Source organism: Lynx rufus, unplaced genomic scaffold (assembly GCF_022079265.1).
Source record: "Lynx rufus isolate CCGP_SWC_20201006 ecotype Redwood Valley unplaced genomic scaffold, mLynRuf1.p SCAF_8, whole genome shotgun sequence".
NCBI classification, from domain to species: Eukaryota; Metazoa; Chordata; class Mammalia; order Carnivora; family Felidae; genus Lynx; species Lynx rufus.
In genome coordinates, this window is record NW_025814896.1 from 120,426,954 (window position 1) to 120,440,826 (window position 13,873).

Genomic DNA, 13,873 nt, shown 5'->3' on the forward strand with positions numbered 1-13,873 from the left:
TATGATGACAGTAGGAATAGATGAGATCAAATGGTTGTATTAAATTTTGCACTAGCCTAGAATGATCTAGATATTGTGAATGACCAGAACAGACTCTAGTGGCTGCCACCCAGGAAGTATATAAACATTTTCTGTTCTGATTGCAGAGAATGAGAGATAAGCTAATCAGAAAATGCCAACTTTTTTTTTTAAGTTTATTTATTTGTTTTGAGAGAGACAGAAACAGCATGAGTGGGGGGAGGGGCAGAGAGAGAGGGACACAGAGAATCCAAAGCAGGCTCTGGGCTGCCAGCCTGGATGGAGCTCATGTGGGGCTTGAACCCCCAAAACCATGAGATCATGACCTGAGCCAATGTTTTTTGCACATTATGCGCCTGCTTGCCTGCTGTAATGTTGTAGGTGAATGTAAGCCAGATACCTGACTCACTCAGTTACTGTTTGCCCTTGACAGCTTAGTCAAGATCAGTTGTTGTATAGCAGGGATGAGTGTAAATGTTGAACCGGAAGGAGAAAACCATATTGTGGAGGGAATGGGAACCAACCGGCCAGTTATTCCACACTTTTCTGCATGATGCTCTGAAGGTTGAAGCTTAAACTGGCAGTTTAGTAAGGTCATAGATTTCCAGCCTTTTCTTGAAATGTATCTTTACTTTCTTAGTTTCTCTTTTTTTTAACCTTGAGTTAAAAAGTTGCCTTCATATATTTTCATGACTAAAATCTGAGAAGTTAACTGTCTTTTTATTCATTATTTAACTAGTTGAGTGTAGTGTATTCTAGAAACAAGCTAGAAACGTTATAGAAATAAAAATAATTCTGAAATAGCCAGGAGGAACCACACTGTTCTTAGAACCAGTATTTTCTGGGGTCGCCTGGGTGGCTCAGTGGGTTAAGCCTCTGACTTCGCCTCAGGTTGTGATCTCGCAGTTTGTGGGTTTGAGCCCCGTGTCCAGCTCTGTGCTGACAGCTCGGAGCCTGGAGCCTGCTTCGGATTCTGTGTCTCCGTTTCTCTGTCCCTACCTTGCTCACACTCTTTCTCTCTCTCAAAAATAAACCAACATTAAAAAAAATTAAACAAAACTTTTCTAACCTTTATTCCCTTCTGTATATTGCATTGCTGTAAATTGCAGAGGATTTGGTCATTGGGCCAAATCTTACTGCTCTTACAGTCGATCAGAATAAGTAGTTATTTACAACCTTTTGTCCAAATGTATCACCTCTGAAATATACATAAGCTAAATGTTTACGTTTGTACGTAGAATTAATGCAAGTGGGATTGTACATAGAATTAATGCAAGTGGGAATCTTTTTGGTGGAGGGTTTAGAATTTGTTTCCAGAAATGATTGAAAACCTCTAATTTGCTGCTGCAAATATGGAAAGTCCATGGCTTACTGGTGATTTTTAGGTTCTAAAAATGTTCATGACTAATTCTCACATTTATCTAAAGGAGTTAATACTGCCAAAAAAATACTCAGACTCTTAAAGTATCATTCAGGCCTTGTGTTTAACTGGTTTAATTTAGGTTTTGTTTACTTTGATAGCTTTCAAAGAAATTGAATGATCAGCATGCTCCTCACCACTTAAAAAGCAGTCGTTTACTTTTTGCTATTACTAAAAACTGATTTGTTTTTGTTGCTCATAGCCAGTTTTCTTTTTATAGGCTCTAAAACAGCAACAGCAGAAGAAGCAGCAGCAACAGCAATGCAGGCCAAGCATGTCCATCTCCTGCAACCAGGCTCTCTCCCTGAAGACTGTCAAAGCAACCAGTGACTCTGTATCTGCCAGGCCTGGTAGGCAGATTTGGGCATCTTTTCAGTGGAAGTTCTTTTTCCCGTATTTTTGTGTTGTTTTTCCACGTTTGGATACCATATCATTTATTTTTAAATTGCTGTATTTATGTACATAGTCTGTTACTGCCAAATCACCAATATAAATCCTTTCAGGGTAAATGGGAAAATTTATACAAAATCATTGTGCAGTTACGAAAAAATACATCAATGAGATTTGCATGTTAGAATGAGATCAATGACTGACTTCCAAGATGTCTAACCTAATAATATTTGGAAGCTTCTAATCTGTGATCTTAAAAAGCTGATATTGCCAAGACACTCAGACCAAACTTCACCCATTTTCTCCTTTAATGATAAAATGTCTTCCTAAGAATATAGGCTACCTTTGAATTTCCATTGGATATAAAAACAGGCCTTTGGATTTTTGTTGTTGTTTGGTTTTGTTTTTCCTCTAAACTGGGTTAGATACAGACTTTGTATTTTATTACACAATTCATTTTGATGCTAGCTGATTATATGGGCCTGCCAAATTTAAACTGTGTCTTGCAGAGCTTTGTATTTTAGTTAGAAAGGAAATTTACCACCAGAAGCAAATAATGTGCTTCCTTCCAGAAGGGAGTTTATTTTATTTTTTTAACTCTGAATTTGCAGACTCAAAACGCATGTGCAAGGTCACACTGCCTCATGTTTGAGGCAGTTTTAGTTAGTGTTGAATGATTTAATTGTTTGATTGATTTCTGTCTGTAACCTCAGTGTCACCAGTCTTTGATATATTTTTTTCTCTTAGCAATGTGGGAAGGAAAGCCATCTGATGGCCAGTCAAGCAGCCCTCAGAACTCAAATTCTAGCTTTTCTTGTTCAGTTCAAGTGGAAAATCCCTTGCTAGGCTTGGGGAAGAAGTCATTCCAGAGGTCTGACAGGCTCCACACAAGTAAGTTGATTTACAAAGACGGTTCTGCATCTTAATTTGTCAACTGTGTGTTTGAAATTCAGCAGCTGTTTTGTGGTTTAGCTCTTTTTCTGACAATAGGTTGCTTTGTCCAGCATTATTAAGTGTCTTACTTCTGTGTACAGAAAGATAGAAGGACTTATAATTAAACACAGAAAACTGACCCTTTTTTCCTGCTCCCTTTGAAATCCCACTAAGATGAGAATATGGAAATGCAAAAGATTAAATCCATAAGGGTGATGAAAACAAGGAGACAACAGATGGGCAGGCAGTGTCAACAAATTTTGAAAGATGAAAACTGGATGGAGTTTTTCACAGAGCTGAGCAACAGATGCCAATAATAAGCAAGCCAGTTAAGTCTGCAGAACACCAGACAGGTTCCAGAATAGGAGATAACCATGTGTCATAATGGAGAAGGGTGAATGAAGCCTAGGGTTGAAAAGAAGACCTTTTGTGAAAGTTAGTAAGAAGCAGATTGATGCTTCACCCAAGCAGGAGACAGGAGATTTGTTTTGAGGTGAAATGAAACCATACAGACTTCAAATTCAAAGATACCACTCATGGCTAAGGGCAGATAATGAGGCAGTGTACTGAAATCAGGGGAATAAAGAAAAATACAAATACCAATAGTGATCCTTCTGCTTGGCTCCCAGAATGCTAGTAGGAAAGCATATTTCTGCCACCACTATTTCCTTCCTTCCAGCCCCACCTGTGTTCCAGCAGGAGATGGATGGGTTGATACCTAAAGAAATTGAATAGCCTTAGAAGAAAATCTGCAGCCAAATTTATAGATTGCAGTCTAAAAAGAAGCCATCTTGATCACAGTTCTGTGGAGCTCATCAGTCTATAAGACCTACCTACCTATGTACCCAAAATTTCCGGTTGACCTTTTTTCAAATTAAAAAAAAAAAAAATGTTTTAATGTTTATTTATTTGTGTGTGTGTGCGTGAGAGAGTGAGAGAGAGAGAGAGAGACAGAGAGACAGAGAGCGAGAGAGCACAAGCAGGGGAGGGACAGAGGGAGAGGGAGACACAGAATCTGAAGCAGGCTCCAGGCTCCGAGCTGTCAGCACAGAGCCTGATGCAGGACCTGAGCCAAAGTAAGATCCTCAACTAGTTGAGCCACCCATGTGCCCCAGGCCTTTTAAAAAAAAAAAAAAAAAAAAAAGTTTATTTGTTTACTTGTGAGAGAGAGACAGAGAGAGAATGTGTGCACCCAAGTTGGGGAGGAACAAAGAGAGAGAAAGACAGAATGGAAGCAGGCTATAGGCTCCAAGCTATCATTGCAGAATCCAACCTGGGGCTCGAACTCATGAACCCATGAGATCATGGCTTGAGCCAAAGTCAGATATTTAACTAACTGATTGAGCCACCCAGGAGCCCCTCCAGTCAGGCTTTTTTTTTTTTTTTTTTTTCCAATTGTGATTGTTCACAATCACCTTTGAAGACATCTATCATGAGACACAGAATCTGAAATACAGATACAGAAGAAACAGACAATTCAGGAAAATTTAAAACAAGCAACTTTAAAAACTATAATATCCACAGAAAGAAATAAAAAATGATATTGCATCCATGAAAGAATAGACTACTATTTTAAAAACCAGAAAATAAAGAGTTCTCGGTTTTAAGTAATAATGTAGCTTAAATAAAAAATTATGATGGAAATACTAAAAGGTAAAGAAATTTCTCAAACATAGGGCAAAAGAGAGATTCAAAAGGAGAGAGAATGTAAGAAAATTGGAATACCAATCTAGAATGTCTAATGTCTAAAATAGTATGACCATCAGAGGAGCACTTGGGTGGTTCAGTCTGTTAAACGTTGGATTCTTGATTTCGTCTTAGGTCATGATCTCACAGTCATGAGATCAAACCCTGCATCAGCTCTGCACTGGGTGTGGAGCCTGCTTAAGATTCTCTCTTTCCCTCTGCCCCTCTCCCTTCCTCTTTGTCTCTCTCTCAAAAAGAAAAAAATAAAACATTTTTAGGTTTGCCTGGGTGGCTCATTCAGTTAAACATCTAGGTCTTCAGCTGGGTCATGATCTCATGGTTTGTGAGTTCAGAGCTTGGAGCCTACTTCAGATTCTGTGTGTGTGTTTGTCTCTCTCTCTTTCTTCTGCTCGCATGCTCATGCTCTGTCTCTCTCTCCTTCAAAAATAAACATTAAAAAAAATTTAATAAAATAGTAGGACCATCAGAAAGAACAAAAATTGAACGGGGAGTAAGATAAAAGAAAAATAATATAAGAAAATTCCAGAAACAAAAAAAAAAGGAAAAAATTCCAGAGAATTGAAAGTCAGAGATTCCAGAGTAAAAGTACACAATTGGTGTCAAGAAACATGAATAAAAAGAAACCCATTCCAAGGCACATTCTTTTGAAATTTCAAAGCATCCAGGATAATGAGAAGATTCCAAAAAAGCCTCCAGAGAGAAAGAAAACACTTCGTGTACAAAGATGTAGGAATTGGGATGGTGAACATCTCAGAAGCATAATAGAAGCTAAAAGATAGTGTGGCAATGGTGATAAAATTGGAAGAAGTCATTGTATACCTACTTCTATGTTCCAGACCCACACACTTCCCTTAAGTGTGAGAACAGAATTAATAATATTTCAGACAGCTTCTTTGGGTTTTTGTTGTTGTTTGATTTTACAGATTATTTATCAAAATAAGTAAGAATTCCTGAATTCCAGAGGTACCTGGCTGGCTCAGTCGGTAGAGTACTCGACTCTTAATCTCGGGTTTGTGAGTTCAAGCCCCACATTGGGTGTAGAGATTATTTAAAAATAATAAAATCTTTAAAAAGAGAAAAGGGAGAAGAAAGAATTCTTGAAATCCAACACTTGCCTTTCTGGGATTGGTTTAAATTTTAATTATGGTGTTTTTGGAAAATTGTGCTACAATATGGATACCTAGAGACATTTCCAGTCCCATAGGAGCTGTGGCTCAGGTGTCCAGGCACCTGCAGAGAGCAGAACCAATCTAATTTGTTTTTGCTCCCCAAGAAGATGCTTAGAAGTGAGGTGTAAGGCAGGCAGGGGAAATAATTTGAAGATTACCAGGCACAGTATAAGCGATGAAATTAAGAGCCGAGTCAGTAAGTTGCTTGAGGTGCCCGCTTCTTTGCCGTCCAGCAACCAGACAACTTCTTTGTAAAAATCAGGTTTGATTCTGGGTGGATTGTAAAATCGTGCATTTTTCTTTAGAAGCAGTATCTGCCGTGAACTGAGCATACCCTTTGATCATCAATTCCACTGCCAAGGATTCAAAACATTCATTAATTAAATAACTACTTATAGAAGGTATACTAATATGCCAAACACAAGTTCCTAGTGATGTGGTGATGAACAAAGTTCCTTCCTTATGGAGACTATATTCTACTTAAATGCAGTCAAAGTCACAATTTTAGTATCTTCATTCAACTGCAGTAGAAATGTAAATGTAAAAAATTGAGAAATTATGGACTGCAAATTTCTGGCTTGCATACTAACAAACTAGGAAAAATTAACCATAAAAAAAAGAAAGCATGGTGTATCTAACTTTCACCTCATGGCCAAGGAGTAAATGCAGGTTCATCTCCTCTCATGCAAATAAGCATTAATGGAAATAATATGGGAATTTTTACAATACATGCCACAATGAGTATTTTTTAAATCTATGGAAGAAGTACATTTTGTGTAAAATATAAATGATAAAACTAAATTAGATAATTTACACAAAACTTTTTTAGTTAATATTGGTATAGTTTGTTGTAACTTCATTAAAATTAATGGTATATATTTTTATATCCCAGATTCAATCAGAAAAATAAAGATAGCTGAGATATCAAGTATAATACGATAGAATGTGGCAACCTAAACTGAAGGAAAAAACAAACAAACCAAGGTCAACTTTTGACTTTTAAGAGGACATGAAGTTTAAATTCTAAAAATGAGCCAGTTTGGGGCGCCTGGGTGGCGCAGTCGGTTGGGCGTCCGACTTCAGCCAGGTCACGATCTCGCACTCCGTGAGTTCGAGCCCCGCGTCGGGCTCTGGGCTGATGGCTCAGAGCCTGGAGCCTGTTTCCGGTTCTGTGTCTCCCTCTCTCTCTGCCCCTCCCCCGTTCATGCTCTGTCTCTCTCTGTCCCAAAAAAATAAATAAACGTTGAAAAAAAAAAAAAAATTTATAAAAATGAGCCAGTTTGTCTGAGGCACATAAAAATATCCATGGGCACTATTTGATCAATAACAGAACAGACTAATTTGTAACTCCTAAGTCTTAAGGAGTTAGGTTAAAATCAATGGGGTGCCTGGCTGGCTCTGCCGGTAATACATGCAACTCTTGATCTTGCGGTCATGAGTTCAAGTCCCATATTCGGCGTAGAGCTTACTTAAAAAAAAAAAATTCAAGTTTTAACTCCAGTTTGACTCAGATGTGAAGGTACAAAATGAATGCAAAAATAATGAAAACTGTTCAAGGAATGCTGGCACTCTCATTTCATCGGTCACACGGGGAAGCAATAGTAGGATGTTGCTCTCAGTCCCTGGGGCCATTGCAACATTGTTTATGCAAACCAAATAATGATCACCTCTGTGATCCTCAGTGGGTGCCTAATTAAGTTAGTCATAGTATGTATGTTGGAATATGGTGCAGCTTTTTAAAAAGAGTTTTGTAGGTGATAGTTTGGAAAGATGTTTAAGATATTCTGTGAAAGAAAAGACTAAATATAATTTGTATGTATATTGTGATTTCATTTCAAATTAAAAATGTCATTTTTGGGGTGCCTGGTGGCTCAGTCCGTTAAGCATCCTACTCCTGATTTCGGCGCAAGTCATGGTCTAACGGTTCATGGAATTGAGCCCCTCGTTGGACTCTGCACTGACAGCACAGAGCCTAATTGGGATTCTCTCTCTCCTTCCTTCTCTGCCTCTCCCCTATATGTGTGCTTGTGTGCACACTCGCTCGCTTGCTCTCTCTCTCGCTCTCAAAATAAATAAACTTAAAAAAATATAAAAATATAAATAAAATGTCCCTTTTGGTAGAAAGCTGGGAATGTAGAAGCCTTTACTTTTCATTTATATATTTTGGTACTATTTTAATTTGGGGGATATTTACCTTTATCTCTCAAATTCTGTTTTTAATATCATCCAATTTGAAGTTTTAAAATTTTTTACTGTGATTTCTTCTCTGTCCCAGGAATTATCTTGAAGTTTTAAAATTTTTCTTAAGGGTGCCTGGGTGACTCACTTGGCTAAGTCTCAGCTCGGATCATGATCTCACAGTGCGTGAGATCAAACCCCACTTCAGGCTCTGTGCTGACAGCATGGAATCTGCTTGGGATTCTCCCTCTCTCTCCTTCTGCACCTCTCCCCTGCTCATGCGCGCGCTCTCTCTCTCTCTCTCTCTCTCTCTCTCTCTCTCTCAAAGTAAATAAACAAACTTAAAAATTTTTTATTTTCTTAAAATACATAGGGATTTGCGGGCACCTGGCTGACGCAGCGAGTAGAGCATGTGAATCTTGATCTCAGGGTCATGGGTTTAAGCCCCACACTGGGCATAGAGATTACTTAAAAATGAAGTCTTTAAAATACAAATATATAGGGATTTTTATGTTCCTGTTATGAACTTTTAACTTAAATACCTAGTAATCAGAGATCATGCACTGTATGATACCTGTGCCTCTACACTATACTGATAAATAACAGACTCTGGAGCCATGATGCCTAGGTTCAAATTCCTTCACTCTAATCAGTGGTACAATTTTGGGCAACTTACTTGCCATTTTGGACCTCACTTTCTTCTTCTGTGAAATGTATAATAATAGTTTCCTACTTCATAGGGTTACATGAAAAATAAATGAGCTAACACATGTCTATGTTTAGAGTAGTGCCTGGCACTTACGAAGCCTTACAGAAGTGTTTACAGCTGCTATTATTGGTCATTGTAGTTATGATTACTACTAATATTATTTGAAATTCACTGATACCTGATTGTGCTCATTCCTGATGATTTTATCCCCATCTTTACAATCACATTCTTTATTTTTTAAATCCTTTTATATAGCGCTATTTTGTATTCTATCTGTGACAGTCGCATTAATAGCAGTACTTTTAGGTCTAAACCTTTTATTTTTGGTTTCTGTTGATTCTCTGTCATAGTGGAGTGTCTGTTGGTTTGTCAGGGTAGTCTGTGTGAGATAACGCTGGATCTTAATTTGTAGGAATCCTATGGGCCTAACTCCGCTTAAGAGAGATTACTTCTGGGGGCACCTGGGTCACTCAGTCGATTGAGCGTCTGACTTTGACTCTGGTCATGATCTCGTGACTTGTGTGTTCGAGCCCCGCATTGGACTCTGTGCTGGCAGCACACAGCCTGGAGCCTGCTTCGAGATTCTGTGTCTCCCTCTCTCTCTGCCCCTCCCCTGCTCTCTCTCTTTCTCGCTCTCTCTCTCTCTCTCTCTCTCAAAAATAAAAACATTAAAAAAACATTAAAAAAAATAGATTACTTTTGTTTCTGCTTCATCCAGGAGCAGACGTTATGCACATTCAGGGTTGTGTAGCTTTGTGCATATGTTTCTAAATGTAGAATTTCTGAGTCTTATATTCCTGTGCACATTAAAATTTTGCTATATATTATCAAATTTTCTTCTAATAAAATTGTACTCATTTGGGCCCCATCAGCAGTATTTGAAGGTGGTCTTAGCTTTTTCTTTGTGTAATCTCATCACTGTATTGCAGTATTTGCCATTTTGATAGACAAAAACTGTTCATTGGTTTTACTGGAATTTTTAAAATATTAATATCGTAGCGTCTGTTTATGGTTAGTCACCTGTGAATTGCCTGTAATCCCCTGTGCTCATTTTTCTCAAGGTGATTATCTTTTTCATTTTGATTTATAGATGCATTAAAATTTTTTTTTAATACCTAGCAACCTATTTATTTATTTAAAGTAAGTTCTAGGCTCAGTGTGGGGCTTGAACTCATGACCCTCAGATCAAAAGTTGCACGCTGTGCAGACCAAGTCAGCCAGGTACCCCATATCAATTCACTTTTAATATGGAGAATCACAAAAGTTTTGTCATGGCTTGCAAATATTTTTGTCAAGTTAGTCTTTTGTTTATGATATTTTTTGCCATTTACATTTGAAACTTTTTTTGTACTGAAATCTGTCAGTCTTTTGAAAGAATATGACCTTCTGATTGTGACCAAGTTTCTTGAAACCACTAATCTATTCAGTCATAACATTTTTAGGTAATGAAAATTGATGAAAGAATTCCCATGGAAAGGGAAGAAGGATCCCAATATGATTTATTATATAGATTTGAATTTTTCTGGATTTTTTTTGATCATTTTGCATATGTGCCACACCTTGCTTTTTGTTAGTCTTGGAAGAAAATTTCTAAATACCGTAAGTGTTCCCTTCTTCACAGCGTGATATTTAAAGTAGTTACAACTGTCATTTTTTTGCACTACAGAGCAAACTGTACTCTAGATAGAAACAGGAACGTAAAGGAGGCCTAAATGATTCTTTCCCCTATTTTTATAGGGCAAATGAAAAGGACTAAATGTGCTGAAATTGATGTTGAGACACCAGACTCCATTCTGGTTAACACAAATCTACGAGCACTGATCAACAAACACACCTTTTCAGTCCTTCCTGGAGATTGCCAGCAGCGACTGCTTTTACTCCTTCCAGAGGTGGATCGTCAGGTGCGTTATTTTCAAGCATAAGCAGTTTTCAAAAACCCTTCTGAGGCTTTCTTCACTCATCCCCTTTAGAACTCCTTAAGACTTTTTAAATAGCTTTTTATGTATGCTCGTAAAGAAGTGGTGTCAAAGCTACTGAACAAGAAATAAGAATATTTTTATGGAAGTGTTCTTAAGAATTTTGCCCTGTAAGTCTTACAAAGGAAAAAATCTCATCAGAATGTCAAAATTGTGGAATAAAATTTGTGTAGCTATCATACTCGGTAGGCATTCATTGAACACAGTTCAGGAAGAAGAGTTGTCTTATTTCGGACATTAAATAGGGGTTCTTGAATGGATTTTTTGAAAGGGGTAAGAGTGTTAATTATTTTCATTATTTTGTTAGATTTTTAAGAAACAAACATTTATTGTTTTCATAATAAAGAACTTTAAGGGGCACCTGGATGGCTCCGTGAGTTAAGTGTCCGACTTGGTTTCAGCTCAGGTCACGATCTCACGGTTTGTGGGTTCGAGCCCCTCGTTGGGCTCCGTGCTGGCAGTGCAGAGCCTGCTTTGGATTCTCTCTCTCTCTCCCTCTCTGTCTCTGACTCTCCCGCACTGTTTCTCTCTGAAAAAATAAGTAAACTTAAAATATTATATATATATGAAGAATTTTAAAAGCCCAGTAATTATGTTATAGTCTTAAAAGAGATGACTAGAAGAAATATCAAATTTGAGAAGAGTCTAGGAAGAGACCAGGGAGATTTAGGTCAGGAATTAGGTAACGATCAGAGACTTAGGCTTTCATCAGAGAAAGAGTTACTTGCAAGTAACCCCCCCCCCCCATGTCTAATTATGTTTCCTCCTCTATAATAGGACCGTTTTGATTTTCTAAGATTTATTCAATTCTGAGGGTTTTTAAATTCTGAGTTTTTGTTTTTTTAATTCATTATTTCCAAGCACATACTGTGTTCTAAGTAATCTGATAGGCCCTCTCCCATTTTTCCTAATCATTATAAAAACAAGATGAGAAAGAAGGGTTTTCCCTAGTTCACAATAAAAAAACTAAATATATCCCTCTAGTTTATAGTAAGAGATTAAAGGAGAGTAAGTAAGCTACACACATTATCCTAGCTAATTGACTATAATGTCAAAACAAAATATTTCTATTTTTGAAAATTCTGAAAATCATCTTTCTATTCAACTGCATTGATACCACTTTCAGTCACCTTGTGCTATGAGTCAGCACATGTGCAAGCAGGTCAGATTCTATTTTCAAGGAGACCAAGTAATTCAGGTGCTGGTAGTAACCAGCAATAGGGACAAAGAAGTAAGTAAGCTGATCGTCCCCAGCTCCTGCCTTCCCCACCTTAACACTTCTTGGAGAAAGTACAGTGTTTGGGATGCCTAGTTTTTGGTTCGAACAAGTTAGGAGGCCTACATTTCTGCAAAGTTTTTAGAGAATTTCTCAATAAGGATTGTTCTCATCTTTATTTTACAGACTTAAGTTATTAGGTTGGGAATAATAAGATGGGACCTAACTGAGGGCCCATCTCTAGAACTCTAGTGCAGGTTCCTTAGAATGGTCTTTTGACTAATGGTCCTTATCCTGTCTCAGAAGGAGGACTGCCACATACAGTTTTAGAATTAAAAGGTATCTTGAACGTTATCTATTCATCTTCCTATAGAGTGCAATCCTGTGGGGAATTCTTTTTTCTTTTTTAATGTTTTTTTTTTGTTTTGTTTTGTTTTGTTTTTTTTTTGAGAGAGAGACAGCATAAGCAGGGAAGGGACAGAGGACCTGAGGCAGGCTCCATGATGACAATAGCAAGCCCGATGTGGGGCTTGACCTCACAAACTGTGAGATCATGACCTCAGCCAAAGTTAAATGCTCAACCAACTGAGCCACCCAGGTGCCCTTGTGGGGAATTCTTATTGGGGCATTAGTTGGACTTATTTGATTACAGTGGGAACACACAGTAATTTGAGAAATAATGTCCTTATCTATAGAAGTATGGAACTCAAATTAACTTCACTGTCAGATGCAGTTTGGAGTGTTTATAGAATTCTGGGTATTAGTAGGATGAAACATTGAAAACAACATTTCTGTATATGGAATGCCCAGCCACAAAGTAGAAAAACATTATTTAAACCAGAGGAAAGAATATAGGAGGGGACTGGAGCACTCTTTAGGTATATTTGAAGGTCTGTCAAATGAAAGAGGTAAACTTTTTTGTGTTTCCAGAAAGCAAATGTGGAGTTAAAATAACATTTTTCTTTTAACAGTTGGAGCTGTTAAAATGGAGTGACCTGTGATGGAGTAACTTGCTCATCACTGAGCTATTCAAGCAGAGGTTGGCTGACCTCTTAGAGTTCTTATAAGAGTTCTTATAGGGGAGACTATTAGTTCTTATAGGGAAGACTGTTAACCCCCTGCCAGCTCCCTAGAGTACAGATCAGCAGTCAGCAAACTGTAGCCCATTGGCCAATTTCAGCCCACAACCTGCTTTTGTAAATAAAGTTTTATCGGCACATAGCCACTTAACATTAGTTTACGTATTGTTTGTAGCTGCGATCATGCGGCAAGGCAGAGTTACGTACTTGCAACAGAGGCCCTATGGCGTTGCAAAGCCTAAAATATTTGCGGTCTCTCCTTTAACAGAAAAAAGTTCACCAATTTCTGCTCTAGAGCTAGGGGAACTTAATATGGGCCCAGGTAGGTGTAGAAAGTGAGTTTCTCAATCTGTAGGGTGTCCAAATAGTTATAAATTTTCTTCAAAAAATTGTTTTTGACCACATTTAAAGTTTTAATCTATCTAGAATTTTTTTTGTATTGCTCAGAAATTGGGATTCACCTTTATTTTCCACTGAATAACAGATAGCCATTTGTTCCTCCACCACGTATTTAATGTAACGATTTTTTTGTCACGGATTGAGATACCATCTTTGTTATATATTTTATTCAGTTGTATGCAATATGTGTTTACATGCACACCTTCCTCTTCCACTCATTTCTTTATTCCTTTTAACGCTAGTAATAATAGTTTTGATTATAGTGGCTTTGTGTGTGGTATGTTTAATAATTGGAAAGGCGATTTTTCTCTTATTTTTTTCCATATGTACTTCAAAATCATTTTGTTAATGCAAAATCTACAAGGAATTCTTATTGAAATATAGATATTAACTTTGGGGAGAATGGCAATTTTATTAAGTTTTTCTGTCCAGATTTTTCATATCTTGTGTTTTATGTCCTTAAATAAGATTTTATGGTTCTAAACCAAGATAGGAAATCCAAAATCTCTAATATAAAGAACCTTAAAACCTTTTGGGAAGACATCACAAATCAAGCCAGTAGATTGATTGAGGGAAATATTTTTAATATATGTTCTAGTTTTACTAAGAGTACTATGTAAAAGATTCTCACAAGTTAATAATAAAAATAAGCAGCCTCATAGAAAAATGAGCAAATGGT

At 37.4% G+C, this 13,873-nt stretch overlaps 1 protein-coding gene across 4 annotated transcripts in view; it reads left to right on the forward strand.

The window, feature by feature from the left end:
* The window catches only part of ASXL2 (ASXL transcriptional regulator 2), a 131,179-nt gene that overhangs the window by 102,262 nt on the left and 15,044 nt on the right, over window positions 1-13,873 (forward strand). For all 4 annotated transcript variants that reach the window (XM_047068681.1, XM_047068682.1, XM_047068683.1 and 1 more), the window contains 3 exons: window positions 1,659-1,788; window positions 2,576-2,719; window positions 10,262-10,425. In XM_047068681.1, the coding sequence (XP_046924637.1) occupies window positions 1,659-1,788; window positions 2,576-2,719; window positions 10,262-10,425 (438 nt within the window). The remainder of the gene's footprint in view (window positions 1-1,658; window positions 1,789-2,575; window positions 2,720-10,261; window positions 10,426-13,873) is intronic.